The sequence below is a fragment of the Labrus bergylta genome, chromosome 8 (assembly GCF_963930695.1).
Source record: "Labrus bergylta chromosome 8, fLabBer1.1, whole genome shotgun sequence".
Lineage (NCBI taxonomy): Eukaryota > Metazoa > Chordata > Actinopteri > Labriformes > Labridae > Labrus > Labrus bergylta.
The window spans coordinates 9455841-9472290 of NC_089202.1; the positions used below are offsets into that span (position 1 = coordinate 9455841).

A 16450-nucleotide genomic window follows, 5' to 3' on the forward strand; every position below is an offset into this window, starting at 1 on the left:
AAAATTATGTTACCAGGCCTAGCTCAGTTTAGTTTTTTTTCAGCTTTTCCCAATTAAGATGTGATTTCTCTTTCTAGGAACAATATGTCCCAGATGTATGTTTAAGCCATTTGTCCATTAACTGAAAATATCCAATGCACCCATATTGTAAATGAATATTTTTAATCTGGATTATATATATGCTAAGAAATACTTTGACATTAGATTACTGATACTGATCTCATGACTGAACAATTAGCTTAGTTTAGCTTAGCATTGAGACTAGAAACTTGATTTAAAAAAAATTATAAAATCTATATCGTCCAGCATTTCTAAAACCTTTGCGCAACATTATAAACACATATTTTAACTATAGTAATGTTTTTTCTCTTTGGTGGCTAAGGTTACTGGCATTAGTGGCATATAATGGTATTAGCTAGCTACATGCATTTAATCTAAACAGAGTTTAGTCCCATGACATATCTAACTCTGCCTCTACATTTGAGTCCCCTACCTTTAGTAATTTGATACTAATTCACTTACAGCTCCTTTGAGAAACTTTTGAATTGTCATGTTTCGTTTAACAGTGAAATCTTTCACTGAATCGAGAGTCTGTATCTCTGTGTGGCTGAGAAAACAGACGTGTTGGCGACAGTATAAGCAGTGTTAAGAAAAAGGAAGAAAGGAGTGGTTCTGTTATTTATGTGCATGACATACAGAATATCTTTTCTACGTTTGCCTGCATGCATATGTTTTAAAATATAAGAGAACTTTGGTGGAAACAGGAAAAAAAAGTGTTAGCATTTTTTTGTATTTATTTAGTGATGCAGGGCAGTACAGGACAAGTGAGAGACATGACAATCTAGTCAAATAGAAAAGAAAAAAATAAGGCTGATTCTGCAGTATGCTGTTTATCACTTACCCCACAATTCATCTAGAGGAAACAACACTAAGTTTAGTGCCAACAAACAGCTTAAAGTCAGATAAGATACTGTGCTGACAGGCAGTGCACAAAAGCAATGCACAGATTGTTTTATTTGTTATCAGTATTAACAACATCAACAGCTTCTCGTGGGTATTCTTAGCGACATCAACATTAAATGTCATCGTCAAAAATAAATAATCTTGTTGCTGATGTTCTCATTTGCTTTATAGCTCATAAAGAGTTATCGATATTGATTCAAATCTTTTTCATAACCAACTAAAAGCTCTTCTCACAGGAGCATTCATTAGTGAGGGGTCAGTTTGAAGGCTTTGCTACCTTTGGCCCAAAGAAAGTTATGCTAAGTGGATAGCATTAACCTTATCTTTAACAAGATAATATGCAAGCATCTTCAATCTGAATATATCTTATATCTTATCTTTTTAACTCTGGATATTAACTGGATAAAAAAAATGGATAAACAACTTTTATTCCAAAAAGGACTTTATTCAATTAAATTCTTGTTCATACTTGTTGGCTTCATTTTTTGCCTTTGGCTTTGATTTTTCCTAACTGATTCTCAGTATGGCACAGTGTGTGCCACGACCTGCGATGATAGCAAGTCTTACCAAACACTAGCTAACCTAAGTGGCATATTTACAGGAGGCAGAAGGCATCATGAATCATTACAGCATTCAAAAATGAAATTGTACAGAAATTATACAAAATACAGACCAATAAATTCCAATTAAAACAATAAAATCATCAGTGACAGTATTCAACATTGATGACCATGCATAATAAAACAGCCATCTTAAAAAGCGTGATTATGAGCATGATGAGAATTGTTTGTGTGTTTTTGATCATTCTTAGGGGGCTATATTTCACAGGTTTCCATAGACGTTGAGATCTTCAGTGTTCATGTAATCGTCACCATCGTCAAAGCCCTGTAAGAGAGTAAGATCAGTGTTATCACAGATGTTGAGTGAAGGCCCTGTGTGGTATTGGCAGTAATTATGGAGATGTTGTTACCTTGTCATTGCACGATTTCCGCTGGCTGAGTTCCATTAGCAACAAGAAGAAGATAGAAAAGAATAAGATTGTGTTCTACAACTTTATTAAATGTATAACATATTATTCACAAGCAAGGTTAAGGAGAAGCACCTTTTGGGGGACGGGAAACGAGGCTTAGAGACTTTTTGGTTGGAGCAGGAGGATTTTGAATTCACATCACCTGGCCTGTGTTTTAAATTTGATGTCATTTCACAGTTGAGGAAAATAAACAGTTATACGTTTTTCAACTTGAAAACGCTATAAAAATTATGATAATAGAAATGACTTAAACAGGTTACAAAGTGCTCTACAACAATAAGATAAAAACAGCTTGGATGTATTGAATTGTAAAAACAAAACAGGAGTAGCAGTAATGAAAAAAAAACCTTACATCTGATTCACCATGTCCACTTGAGGCCTCCTCCTGTTCACAAAAGAAAAAGTAGCACTAACATTTTAATGTGTAAAATAGGCGCATGCTAGTTTCCGTTCTCAAAGTTTAATTTAGATGTAACTGTGAAATCAACAAGGAGGTTTTACTGTGAAAACCAAATGTTGATGAAAATCTTGCAAAACTCATACCTCGAAAATCTGCTCCACATTGACCTTCTGCAAAAAAAGGAGAACAGAAACCATGCAAATTTGAACAGGAATAAAAATAAATGCTTCAATCTTATCTTAAAACTAACAGGCAAGCTTCTGTACATGCAAATTACTGCTTGGCCAAGCATCATTGTGTTTGCCTAAGTAAAGGGAATTTACTGAATTAGTCACTATTGATGCTTCTGCACTTGTAAAAAGAGCCCAAAATAAACATTATCTTGCCTTTGTTCGGATTGAGATGGTCCTGGGCCATTGGAACGTATCCTGAAGATTTCACAGATTAAACAAAACATAAATACAATCACTGATAAAAATGTACTTAATTAACAGTAATCTGCCAATTTTACAATGTGCAAAATGAACCAGAAGCAGAAGGAACACAGGCTTTAAGTGTCATCTCACCTGTGTGACAGCCTGGACAGCCGGTTCCAAACGCTAAATGATTAAGAAGATAAGATTATGAACAAAAGGGGGAAATTACAAAACTTGATAAGCTAGAGTGGCAAAATAAATAAAGGTTATTTCCAAACATTCTTACTTGCCATCCTGACTTTGAAGTTCTGCAATGCGAGCCCTAAAACAGACAGAAATTATTCAGTGCCATGTGTTTTTTAATGCGAACATCCTTTGGAGTGAATGTCAGAGTATTGCATACTCACTTATATTTTTTCACCATGAAAAGACAAAAGAATGCAAAGATCACAGCTGTACCAATCCCTACCACTGTGGGAATGATGATGTGGTTATAGTTTTCTCTTCCTGCGAACAGACAGAATTATGGGAACTTCTTTGTGTAATGGAAACATCACATAAAACATCTTAGAAAAAGGACAAATAGGTGTATAAATCAACAGCAACTCACGTTTTACATAAAGTGTCAGTGTTTCAGATGATGTTCTGCCTCCATTAAAAGTGGATGTGCAGGTGACATCACTGTGATCATCCTCGTCTTCAGGAATGAACGTTAGGATGGACTGCATCTCCCAGTTTCCTGCATGGATTTCTCTGTTGACCTCAGCGATTCCATCTGCAGTGCCCCTGCTCCATGTGAGTTTAGGGGCCCGAGAGGGGCAGGTATGAAGGACTGTACAGGTGAGAATGAAGGGGTGTCCTTGAACGGCAGGTTTTAGGTGAGTCAGTTTGAGTTTTGGAGGATCAGCTGTGAATTAAAAAATGCAGATAAAGTTTGAGGCAGATCATTGTGACATAAAAAGTTGCTATTGGTTGGTTAAAATCTTGAGAACATACGGAGCATTTTCAGATCGACACATTGCTCGACAAAAGAGAACTTCTCCAGTGTACCAGTCTCTTTTGGTGTAAGTTCAATCCGGAAACAGAAAGGGCCGCTGTCATGATCTTTGATTTCAATTATTTCTAAGGTGCAGTTGCTCTGACCCAGATGTCCCAACAACTTTGTGCGTCCCTTAAAATTGTCTAAAACTAGCGTGTTATCCTCGTGATAGATGCGCTGATCTCTTTGGTTTGAAATATGCCAGATCCCTCTGAGTCTGGAGGTAGGCAGGTTTCCTTCAGGATGGGTGAACGAACAGGGAATCACAACACAGGATGAAACCAGAGCATCAAGGCTTCTCACAACACTGGCCCTCCATTCTCCAGCAATCACAGGGCTGACGAAGGCTGAGAGAGAGAAAAAACATCAGTTTTAACAAAAGAGACAACTTATCTGTATGTTGTTATTTTTGTAAATAGGAATGCAGCAGAAAAACTAAAATATTGTTATACCTGCCAAAAGCAGACCCATTAACATCATCTGTGTGTCTATGTCCATAGTCCTCTGAGGTTTGGGTGGTGTGATATGCTGTGGGATATTTGAATTAAATAAAGTAATTAAATCACATAGTTCATGCTAATTAGAAACATTCTGCATTTTAAACTCCACATATCTTGCCACACAATAGGTTGTTAATTGATGCAACAAATACTGGCATTGTTAATGTCCTCATGGAGCTTATGTACACATCTGGAACAACACATAATTATCAGACACATTTTTGCCTAAACGAAAAAAAAAACAGTTTTCTGGATGAACTTCCTGCACTCTCTTTTCAATTCATTATACTATTTCTTTCCAACAAAGGGACACTGCACTTTGAAGTAATACATTACTCATAACTTTGAGGAAAAAACTTTTTGGAGCCAATATCAAACCAAATCACCAATGTGTGGAATTGCTTAAACCTCAACAACATTATTTACTGTTAACTTTCAAAATGAATTATTCAAAGAAAGATAGAAGACACAAGGTGTGCTGTTGAACCACAGTAAAAGTTTGATTCAGTTCTTATGAAGACTTACCTGATGAAGCTACTGTCTGTCTGTCTGTCTGTTCAGAGTTGTTTTTGAAAGAAATCGGTGTCTTCAGAATGACTTTTGGTGAGCTATTCAGCAGTCATGTCATGAAACGCTAACATGAGCTCTAGATGTGAAAAAGGGAACTACAGTTGAAATTAGAAACCATCTTTTAGTATCTCTGTGTGGGTGAGAAAACAGAAGTGTCGGGGACGGTACAAGTAGTGTCAAGGAAAAGGAAGTAAGGAGTGGTTCTCTTCTTTGTGTGTATGACATACAGACATACAGAATATCTTTACTATGTTTGCCTGCATGCATTTTAAATATGAGACTTTTGGTGGAAACAAAAAAAAGTGCAAGCAAAATTAGATTTTTAATTTAGTGATGCAGAACAGTACAGGACAAGTGAGAGACCTGACAAGAGCAGTACTTTGCGGGGATGTCACAAGATGTGTTAACATTTAAGACAGCACAAACACGAGAGAACAGAAGCAAGGAACTAATGACATATTGAAACATTGTTACACTGTATTTTAAGGGTTTGAAGGGCTACGTGTGTTCACAGTTCGCGTGCATGAGTACGCATTTATGTGCTGGGTCCATCAAGAGGAGGGTGGTTTGAAGATAACTTGAAAAAATGAGATAATGTAAATGCATTGTTCATTGTATCATTCATTTTACAGTGAAGTCAGAAACTATTGGTGCATATTTTTTTGCATTTGTTCTGTTCTACTCTAGCAAATTGGATTTTAAATGAAACTAGGACTTTGGTGGATAGAGTGCTGACTTTTAGCTTACATTTGAGAGAGGAGACACCTCAAAGGTGCAGTGAACTGAACATGTAAAGGTCAGGGGTGAGAAAAATCAATAGGGCACCGTCTGTTTGCCATACGGTAACAGCATCAATGTTTTGCCGTGAAATAGTGCATTGGAACTATTGAACCATTTTTTTAACAAATGTTATTATGTTCCTGAGCAAGATTAGCTGTGTGTATTTAGCAGCTTAGTCATGTTAGGGGGATAGACCCAGCCTCTTAATGAGCAACTGCCTCTAGCAGCTTTTTGAAGACCTTTTGCAGACCTTTTTGCAGAAGCACACTACCTAGCTACAGAGCAAGACATCCTCTATATTATTATAACCAGAAAATAAACAGTCTACACACATTACTCATTATTCCTATTTCTTAAGATGCAATCTTTTACTTGGTTTTGTGTGTTGGTTATGTCAAAAGAAAAAAGTTTCAGTATGAGCTACCTCAAGGTTACATCTCAGACTCTGCTATTGTGATAGCATGTTCAGACTTGAAGTGCAAAGCTCTGAAAATTGTCAAATTGTCCTGTCAGCAGGAGCCTGTCTGTTCATATTCATATTCACGTTCACTTTCACATTTCTCTGATCAAAAAACACTTTGCTGCTACTCTGTTCTTAACCCTTAAACCAACAATGCAAAAAGAAAAAAAGTATGGAGTTTACTGGTTCCAGCCAGGGATGAAAAATCAGGTATAGAATCAAACATGTCATTCGTGTGCTGTTACTCACTTACACTGATGCCCTGCAACAGTGGCTTCTCATTTGCTTTTGTAGTTCATAAAGAGGCATCAGTATTCATTTTACATTCATATCCAGCAAATAACTTTTTTTATAGTATCATTAATGAGGAAATAAGCAGGGGAACCAGCTCTGAGGCTGCTGATGGGCTATAACTTTGGGCAATGTTGAAATGAGATGATGTTGTACTGATATGCATAGGACAATACCTGGATGACTGCCCTAAACCTATTTAAAGTGTGTTGCCTGTATTGCATCACCAGATGAGTGTCTAATAAGGCACAGTTGATAATCAGGGTTATATTCAAAACTGCAAACGTTGCCTGCAGATTTATCAGCCACATAGCCTCACACACAGTGTAAAAAAGTAATCAGTATAAAAAGACAATAGAGGAGTAGGGCACAAAAATGCCAAATCAACTGATAAGTGTTTAGCTAACCTGCCTGAAATGTTTTAAATGATAATTTTTGTTGTGTAAGAATACTTCAATGACTGTAACCCTAACCCCCCCCCCAACCCCCTGATCCTTACTTTTCACCTCTTATAATTTAAAAAAAAACTTTTTAATACAAATTTCATTTTATTGCATGTTGCAGTTGTGATAGATAACAGGCTTGAGGCTTTTAACACATTATTTTAACACATTCTTTTAACACATTCATTTGTCACATTTATTGCGAACAGAAATGATTGTATTCTCATGCAGAAAGAGAGAGAGACCACCCAATGCTTTTCACACCATTAGGGTGCGGTCTGGCCCACGCTTAAATGTTCTGTCACTGCCTCAACACGTGACTTTCACACAATACTAAGAAATACTAAGTGTGACTTTGTTTCCTTTTTTGTTTTTTTGGCTTCACTGCCTTCTGTTAACCCCACAGTTCACTTCTTAACAAACTAAACTCAAAGTTATAAACCCACAGCTGTGATCAGCCGCCGGATCAGGTATGATTCTGATTACACTTTTTACACTTTGTATACATTTTGTTTTTGAATTGGTTTGGAGTTTTGGATACTTTGGGTAAATACTGTGTTTTGGTTACTTACTGTACCTTTATTGATTTCAAGCTGACTTTATTTATTTTTTAAATGTGTTTATTTGTCTTGCTTTTAATTAGAATTGACCAAAAAAATTAGTTGTCGGCCTTTATAATGAACAATGTATCTTCTTGATTTGTAATATATTGTGTATGAGTGTATAAGTGTTTTTCATATAAGTACAAGTAAATGTAGATGAACTTTTAAGTGAAATATTGTATTTTTTGAGTGGTCTTGTGTGTCATTTCTTATCACTTCTTGTGTTTTTCCTTTCAATAAACTCCACAGTGTATCACACCAAGGAAACCTCAGAGCACTATGGACAAAGACAGAAAGATGATGATGTTTGGTCTGCTTTTGGCAGGTACCATAAAAAAGTCACCCCTTTTAAATCTAAATCCTATTATACATCTCACACAAGTATCAATGAAAACACCTCCTGAAGGTTACTGATTTTGTTCCTTCTTCCATTATTTCTCTCTCAGCCTTCGTCAGCCCTGTGATTGCTGGAGAATGGAGGGCCAGTGTTGTGAGAAGCCTTGATGCTCTGGTTTCATCCTGTGTTGTGATTCCCTGTTCGTTCACCCATCCTGAAGGAAACCTGCCTACCTCCAGACTCAGAGGGATCTGGCATATTTCAAACCAAAGAGATCAGCGCATCTATCACGAGGATAACACGCTAGTTTTAGACAATTTTAAGGGACGCACAAAGTTGTTGGGACATCTGGGTCAGAGCAACTGCACCTTAGAAATAATTGAAATCAAAGATCATGACAGCGGCCCTTTCTGTTTCCGGATTGAACTTACACCAAAAGAGACTGGTACACTGGAGAAGTTCTCTTTTGTCGAGCAATGTGTCGATCTGAAAATGCTCCGTATGTTCTCAAGATTTTAACCAACCAATAGCAACTTTTTATGTCACAATGATCTGCCTCAAACTTTATCTGCATTTTTTCATTCACAGCTGATCCTCCAAAACCCAAACTGACTCACCTAAAATCTGCCGTTCAAGGACTCCCCTTCGTTCTCACCTGTACAGTCCTTCATACCTGCCCCTCTCGGGCCCCTAAACTCACATGGAGCAGGGGCACTGCAGATGGGATCACTGAGGTCAACAGAGAAATCCATGCAGGAAACTGGGAGATGCAGTCCATCCTAACATTCATTCCTAAAGACGAGGATGATCACAGTGATGTCACCTGCACATCCACTTTTAATGGAGGCAGAACATCATCTAAAACACTGACACTCTATGTAAAACGTAAGAACTTTTAGTTCTTCTTACTGCTGCAACCAAACTTTTTGTAAAAGTCATGATGCATTAATTAGAGTGGTACACCATGACCTTAAGATATATTTGAAGGTGTCCTTTTTTTGACTGATACAGACCAGATGTTTAACTTTTCTAATTTGTGACACAAGAAATTCTGTCTTTTTGCAGGTACAGAAAACTACAACCACATTATCATTCCCACTGTGGCTGCAATTGGTACAGCTCTGATCTTTGCGGTGTTCATCATTCTCATTGTGAAAAAGTACAAGTGAGTTAATTAAGGACATCCAGTAAGGAACACAGTTCTTAATGTTTAACTAGGTTATATTCTGTATTATTTTAAGTTTAATGGTGAACATCAGTAACGCAATATTTTTTTTGTCTTCTTGAGGAGCCGCATTGTAGAGCTGCAATCTCAGGAAGGCAGGTGAGTGAAAACGTGTTTCAATGCACAATTGATCCGTAGTGCTAAGCTGATGTTTAATTGAGATTCTTTTAGTTTTATGATAATGATATTTATGTGTTTATTACTCAAATTTAGTATGTGGAACCGGCTCTCCAGACTGTCTCGCAGGTGAGAGAAACTTGTAATTATTTGTAGTTTGGTAGCATGAGAAAGCATAGAAATACTTGTTATTCAAGGTCTTAAACTGTCTGGAATATTTAGAAAAAGTCTGTGAGGAATTACTTATTCATAGAACAAACAGTAGTAATTACTGTAAGCTGTAAGGGAATTGAATTTTACAAATAGATTTATTTTAATTTGTTATATTCAAGTGACCCATGCAGACGTGACAGTTATTTTTGTTGGTGTTTTTGATAAAATCAGGCATGTATTTATGTTCAAACTTTCATTGTGTTTTCATCAGTTCTCCTTTTTCTCCCTCCTTGTTCTTCCTTTGGTCTAATTAGAGTCAGGACTGACGGTGGGAAGTGAGAAAAGGAACCTCAGAAATAAGCTTTGAATTTCCCTCAGGAACAACAAAGTATCTATCTATCTAGCTATCTATCTATCGAAGCACAACAGCTGTTGTCTTACTATTGCATTTAACAATCATTAATCTTTTCAAGTAAATGTAAAACTGCTTTGGCCACAAGGGGGACAAAACTATATATACACAATGTGTGTATGAATAGGCTTAAAGATATCCCTTTGGGCTTGTATGTTACTGCACTAATAGTCCTTCATGTTTGCTTGCTTGTTTTATTGAGAACACCCAAGTGTTTGTTTTTTACATTACAGTTTTTCTCAGTCGCTTTGGTACATTTCTCAGATCAGAATTTAAATTCTCAAAACTACTTGTTCAATCTTCACATCATTGTGTCACTTGTGCACATTAAAAAAAGCAGTTTCTCATTTCTTTGAACAAGTTGCAAATGCTTTGGTACATCCATGCAAATGATTATGTACAATTCTCTGCTGTTTCCTACATTATCAATTGCTTATGTCATGTTGATCAAAATGTATTATAATGGGTCTCTGTTGAATAGTCTCACCCCCCACAACATTTAGGCATTAGTTCATCGCATAAGTCTTTACATGCAAAATAGTTGAACAAGTTGTCATAATATGTCAAGCTTATTTCTATACATTTCCATTAGACTTGTTTTCTAAATCTGTCCTGAATTGGTAAATTGCTCCCAGGTGAATCTTGACTTTCTCTAACGAAGGGAAGTGTGTGAAGCATGTACAGTTTTCCCTAAGGAGATTGTCCTATGTTCACATTTCTACTTTTGTTTTTTTGTTTTTTTCTTTGTGCTATGCAGTGCTGTCTTTTCCTTTCTGTATCGCAATGACATGGTCTGTCAACAAATAACAGTACAAACAGTAAAAGTGTAAATGTGAATCTTGTCCAGGCTCTTGCAATCAATCTCCCACATACACTAAGGTGTAACTTACAATTTACAATAATTGTCATCAGAACTTTAGCCATAGTTTATATCAGAACACCCCTCCAGAGTACACTGTTATATTGACATGACTAAGCAATTTGACTGTCTTACCCGTACACAATGACACAAGGACTTGTCATTCTGATGACACTGACATGTTCATTGACACAGATATTTACTTTTGAGAGATGAACTAAGGATTTTGAGCAAGAGACTGGCTTTTGCAGGTAGTCCATGGTGTTTTGCTATTTGTAAGAATTGTTTTGAGAAATGCACTTACTGTTTTGCAAATGTCAAGGATGATTCGAGAAATGTACCAAAGCGACTGAGAAAAACTGTAACTCCAAATGTACTGACTTGTGATGTCAGAGACATTGTGTTTGGTTTCCTCATTTTATCAATAAAGCCTTCATTGCCACGACTTTCTGTTTTGTGTATTTAATCAGAACTGTTTAAAACCTTTTCACCAATGTGAGAATGTGATAAAATAACTTTGCAATCTAGATTTTGAATACATTTTAAAGAAGGGATCAGAAAAAAAAAGTGTTGAGGATTCATTTTTTAAATTTAATCTTTAATCTTAATAAGTTTCAAGATGTGTGTGTTAGTATTCTTTAAAATATAGTTGTTGTTTTTTTTACTATCTGTGACAATAAGAAGCAGATTTATAACCAAATTTGAAAGAATTCCTTTTTCTAAGATACTTTCAGTTGTAAATGAAAAATTAGAAAATAAAACTCAACGTTTAGCATCCTGGAAATCAACACATATATTGTTGAAAAACACAGTGCAGTTAATTCTACAAAAATGACAGTCGATGGAAATGTGTCAGATTTTCTATAATTGCAATAAACTGACTGGTTGTGTGAATATATTGAGATTGTGTGTCTGAAGAAAACTAGTTGTTTATCATTTATCGTATTTTCAAATGGTTTTCTTATCATGTAAAACAGAGTCATATTGTGGCCTATCAATATCTGTCAATGTTACTAAAACTCCATCATTAACAAGTGTGAAAGCTTCTGAAAATCCAGGGCTTTTTTCATTAAGGAAAACACTTTACATCATTTATCAAGTCAAAGTCATCTTTATTGTCAATTTTTTCATACGTTCTGGACAATAATAATCATACATGAACCAGGAAAATAAATAGAATGAGAATGATGTCTATGTAAAGAATCAATAAAAATGACTAGGTTCTATACCTTCATTTTAAACATCAATTTCTATTAAGAGTTGTTGTTTAGCAGAAGATGATACAGAATAAACAGAATAACTTTAATGTATCTGATAGTGGCACTTGATATTTACCTTTTTTTGTTAGAATTGAAGCATCATATTAGTCCTCCCCATCCATCTCATCTTCTCTAAACCCCCTAAAGGTAAAAATAAGGAGACAAAGAAGGAAACAGTCACAAAAAGAAACAGCTAGGCAGTTATATATACCTAGAGACAGAAAAGTCAGCACACAAAATATCCTTCAAGTTCCCTTGCATGCGACGCTGATGAAGTGCTGAAACATGTCCATTGTGGTTTTGTACGCTGCTCTTACCCAGATAAAGGAAACTTGAAGGACAGTTAGTGTGTCTACTTTTCGGTCTCTTTTTTAGTCTTGTTGCGGTAGTGCGTGTGTAATATTATTTACTGTTGAGTGTGCTCCTTTTTTGCTGTTTTGGATAATCTACACATCACTACATGAATTTAGATATCAACATAAAAAGTATTGAGTGACCTTTAACCTGAGCAAGGGTTCATTATTATGTTTGTAGAACAACAATAACTGATTTCAGAAATGTAGTATTAAATGAGGCTAGATAGCCTTTGATTTTCTTTTTTATTCTCAATGGATAGATTTAGTCTCAGTGGGTGATTTTCTGCTACAGGATTGGATTAATTGATCATTGAATGATTAATGAGTAAAAACCTTCATCATTGAGGATACTTTGAGAATCGACTAGCATACCAGAAACACTTAAAAATGTCTGTGTTGACCTATGTTGATGATATTTCAGAAACCTTGTTTGGACCATATAGACTTATTGCTGTTGGGTTATGTTCACCACATGGTGGTGCCTTTTGACTTCGCTGAGTGTGAGTGAAACAAGGAGAGGAAACACACTGAGTCTATTGGGTTATACAAAGTTCAAGAAACTCTCGGTTTTCAAAAACAAATAAATAGCTGAAGGCTCAGGTTGTAAAAGGAGCTGACCAAATGTAAAAGTCTGAGCAGTTGTTGGTGCATGACTAAGTTTTCAATAGCAATCACTTCTCAGTATCATCTGATGGAGCCAAAAAAGTAACATGAAACAAAATGTATAAGGATAGATAAACATGAGGATTTAGCTTTAAAGATGACAAAGACATTCAATTTCAGTATAGCTATTTACAATTAACAAAATGAGTAATTCTATTCAAAAACAATCTTCAAACTGGGAGGTTCAAGTAATCAGGAGAACACCAAACTAAAATGGTGTATTAGCGCTGGGATTGCTGATAAGATTGAACACAGATGGATAAGAAAATGATTAATGAGGTTGTGTTGTCTTTGTGCTGAATGTGGCTACTCAAAATGTTGAGGTTAGCTCCTCTCAACAAAATCAAAAAGAGGATAATGCTATCTTTTTTTTTTTCTATTGACACCTGAAACCAAAGACATCAAAATCAAACACTGATGCTTAATAAGTCAGCCTACTTTACACTACCTATGACAACTTTTAACAAGTTGAAATGTAAATGTGGGTAATGACTGTCTTTGTGATTGCAGGAACAGTGCTTGATTGACGGACTGATTGATAAAAACCGAAGTGATTAACTTGTATTGTTCCTGCGATCCTTAATCCCTTCAACAAAGATATTATCAGGTACGTGCTCCTTTGATGACAGATGAGGTCAGACCTCCAGAACTGTCTTTAAAAATGAGAATCCTGCTCACGCCTTATTCAACGTTGGACCTTACCAGCAAACAGAAGAAACTCTCTGACTGCTACAGTTATCAAGTAAAAACTTTTAGCATGCTGTCTACAGTTTGATTTTTCAGTGATTTTCTGATTGCTAACAGTCCTTCTTTTGGTACCTTCCCCTTTTTTTCTAACAGATAGATCCTAATTCAGGCACATTTTCCATCATGGGTAACTCTGCATCCACCGGCTTCACTACGACCACTCCCAGGAGACTTTCCTGGGGTCGCCAGAAAGAGGACAAAGTCAAGCTGGAGGACGTCCTGACACGATGTGACGAGGACATCTGTAAAGTAAAAAGAAAGCAGAGTTTTATGAAGAAGAAGGCCAACATCACCCGCAGCATTCGTTACTTAGATTTGGCTCTTCAAGATGGTGACAGTTGCTATCCAAACATGGGTGGAATGCTGAACCCTGCTTTTGTTGGAGATCAGGGCCCATGAATGGGAAAATGAATTACTGTGTAAAAAATACAAATTAGAAAGAAGATCCTCTCAGTTGTGACGCTCGGAGGGGAAACAACACTCACATGCTGTGATGCTGTTAGAGCCCCTCTGCAAGGCTTATTTTGTCTCTAACCACAACTAGAGGTGTGAATGCATGAACAGGAGGTGAGGCCACATAAGACCCTTTTTTGTGAAATGCGAGAGAAGTTTTTTTTTTTCTTAGTTTCATAAATGGGTATGATCAGCAGTAGCAAAAGAAAAAGCCCCATCTTTTATTATGATGGTTTCAGAAGTAATGTTCAGGAGATAACTTTACAGGCAGACACCACACATGGCCCATGACTGCACGAGGCGTCATTAGTTTCAGGCTTCAATGAGCAAGAACAATATTTTTTTCTCTCCAATGTGCAACACAGTGTGCGGCAGAGTAAAGTTCCTTTTCCTGTCAGAAGGTAAACTTAAACAAAACAGAATATCTGATGTGTGCTAGTGATTGGTGTTGTCTGTTTTTGTATTAACAACAACATTTGACCACAGATTATAATAAGGAGCACTTGCTGGTCAGTAAAATGTTTCATTATCTCAAACCCTTGCATTATGTCTTATCGCATTGCTTTAAAGGATTTTCTTTTGCTGATGAAAAAAAGTACAACTCACATGTGACTGAGCCAGCTTATTGGTTACTGCATAAATTCCTCAGGCTGGTACTGTTTTAACCTTTGTGACAGTTGTGTAAAAGTAGGTGATTGTTCACTTGTTTTTTAACTTGTGTGCTCTAAGGTTTGTGACTGCTACTTCCTCTTGTTTTTGTTGAGCAAAAGCACAGACAAAAATACACTCTTTACATGCACATAATAAACTGTAATTTAAAAGCAAAACTCAACACGTTTTTCCTTTGTCGTTAATTTACAAACTGTTTTGAAAATTGAAACCTTTCATGTTTAGAACAGAGTTTCAGTCATTAGAGCTTCATAAAATAACTTCCAAGATTAAAACCTACAACTGGCCCATTAGAAGTTTTCAATAGCAATTCAATTGGGCTATACTGCTTCCCATGGATGGGCATTAAATGAATACTTAAAGGAGCCATTAGGAAGGCCTTTTGTACTTCATATCACAAACTGTGATATGAGGGGTATGAGGTGACGGTTGATGGTGATAAGCTCAAAGAGTCAGGGATTCATGAAGTGGGATAAAATACATTATCAAATTTAAATTGAAGAAGTAATGATTCAGGTAAAAAATTAAATACCTTATTAACATCCAACAAAGGAGATGGAAGCAGCTATTTGGCTAAAAGAGCCAATATGCAAAAAAGATTCAATCAAAACTCAGTTACAAAAATATAGAAAATTATACTTTTTAACATCAGTTTATGGCAATATAACTTGAAATGACATACACGCAAACAAAATTATACATTAAAAATGGAAAATGGAAACTAGACAACCGATTTGTCACTAGAGGAAATGACAGCAACACAGCACAAGCTTATATATAATATCTGTCACTTTAGCTGCGATCAGATCCCAGGAGGATGGCTTCTTCAAAATGCTCTCTACTTTTTGTGTTGCTTTGCTTTCAAGGTATGTTCACTACCCTTTTAAATCCAGCTATACAATATTTCACAGTTCACTTGTAGTTCATTTAACACTCAGATGTTTTTCTTATTATTGAATTATTGTTCAGACAAAGAGATTAATCATTTGTGCAAGAGGGATTGTGCTAGTAGAAGAGGGATTGTGCTAGTAGAAGTTTGTTTCTTTTTCTTTTTCTTACAGCTGTTCAAACTGAAGCCTCCTCTTGGACAGCTACGGTCCCTTCCTCAGTTAAAGGTCTCCTTGGATCCTGTGTGGTGATCCCCTGTACATTTGACTACCCAGATCCAGGGAGGACTCTCACTGAATTGACAGGGATGTGGACCAATCAGACACACCATCCCATCAATCACCCGGTTCAGTCTAAAGTCATTGAGCAGTATCGGGGCCGAACAGAGCTGCTGGGAGACGTCAGACAAAAGAACTGTTCTCTGAAGATTGACCCCATCCAACAAAGTGACCAGGGACCTTTTCATTTCAGGATTGAAATGGCCGGCTATGAAAAATATTCTTACACAGCCAACTCTGTTTCCATTGCAATGATAAGTAAGTACATCTTGAGTTCTCTTACTGTACAGTAAATGCTTGCAGTTTTTTTTTTTAAATCTCTGTCATGGTTGAAATGGGAGAATACAAAGTCAAAAATCATTATCATGCATACTTTTAAAATCAATCAACTTTTCATCATATATCTCCAAATGACAACAAAATGTATATGATGACCCGTATTTAAAGTGCTGGTCTAGACCACATCCTTTGTTAAATTATTTAGAGGGACCCAACTTCGATCCAACATGAGCAAGAACATGGCCACAGTTGGATGGAAAA

At 36.4% G+C, this 16450-nt stretch overlaps 3 protein-coding genes across 5 annotated transcripts in view; 2 read left to right on the plus strand and 1 right to left on the minus strand.

Moving 5' to 3' along the window:
• Positions 1 to 968: 968 nt before the first annotated feature.
• Positions 969 to 5083, minus strand: LOC109986614 (myelin-associated glycoprotein). The gene is made up of 13 exons (XM_020637326.3): positions 4874 to 5083; positions 4301 to 4376; positions 3806 to 4195; positions 3420 to 3716; positions 3217 to 3316; positions 3096 to 3131; positions 2960 to 2992; positions 2780 to 2821; positions 2537 to 2563; positions 2346 to 2378; positions 2066 to 2140; positions 1934 to 1958; positions 969 to 1848 (listed from the first exon to the last, which is right to left on the minus strand). The coding sequence occupies exons 2-13, from the start codon at positions 4344 to 4346 to the stop codon at positions 1786 to 1788; spliced, it is 1167 nt and encodes a 388-aa protein (XP_020492982.2). The 5' UTR covers positions 4347 to 4376; positions 4874 to 5083; the 3' UTR covers positions 969 to 1785.
• A 2143-nt stretch (positions 5084 to 7226) lies between these two features.
• LOC109986667 (myelin-associated glycoprotein) lies at positions 7227 to 11042 on the plus strand. The gene is made up of 8 exons (XM_020637413.3): positions 7227 to 7362; positions 7744 to 7819; positions 7941 to 8330; positions 8420 to 8716; positions 8897 to 8996; positions 9120 to 9155; positions 9270 to 9302; positions 9641 to 11042. The coding sequence occupies exons 2-8, from the start codon at positions 7774 to 7776 to the stop codon at positions 9663 to 9665; spliced, it is 927 nt and encodes a 308-aa protein (XP_020493069.2). The 5' UTR covers positions 7227 to 7362; positions 7744 to 7773; the 3' UTR covers positions 9666 to 11042.
• Positions 11043 to 14334: 3292 nt separating this feature from the next.
• The window catches only part of LOC109986620 (myelin-associated glycoprotein-like), a 3888-nt gene continuing 1772 nt past the window's right edge, over positions 14335 to 16450 (plus strand). Inside the window, exons 1-3 of one of the 3 annotated variants that reach the window (XM_065958295.1) lie at positions 14354 to 14476; positions 15541 to 15610; positions 15806 to 16168. In XM_065958295.1, coding sequence (XP_065814367.1) covers positions 15562 to 15610; positions 15806 to 16168 — 412 coding nt within the window. In that variant the 5' untranslated portion in view covers positions 14354 to 14476; positions 15541 to 15561. Of the gene's footprint in view, positions 14477 to 15250; positions 15611 to 15805; positions 16169 to 16450 lie in introns of those variants that run through there. The other 2 variants (XM_065958294.1, XM_065958296.1) reach the window with 2 other exon arrangements.

Coding starts and splice junctions, on each gene's coding strand:
- LOC109986614 (XM_020637326.3), bottom strand. CDS start 4,346: ATGGACATAGACACACAGATGATGTTAATGGGTCTGCTTTTGGCAG. Junction 2,379..2,536: donor ATGTGGAGCAGATTTTCGAG/GTATGAGTTTTG, acceptor TTTTGTGAACAG/GAGGAGGCCTCAAGTGGACA. Junction 1,959..2,065: donor CGTTTCCCGTCCCCCAAAAG/GTGCTTCTCCTT, acceptor AATGGAACTCAG/CCAGCGGAAATCGTGCAATG.
- LOC109986667 (XM_020637413.3), top strand. CDS start 7,774: ATGGACAAAGACAGAAAGATGATGATGTTTGGTCTGCTTTTGGCAG. Junction 7,820..7,940: donor GTTTGGTCTGCTTTTGGCAG/GTACCATAAAAA, acceptor TTTCTCTCTCAG/CCTTCGTCAGCCCTGTGATT. Junction 9,156..9,269: donor CTGCAATCTCAGGAAGGCAG/GTGAGTGAAAAC, acceptor ACTCAAATTTAG/TATGTGGAACCGGCTCTCCA.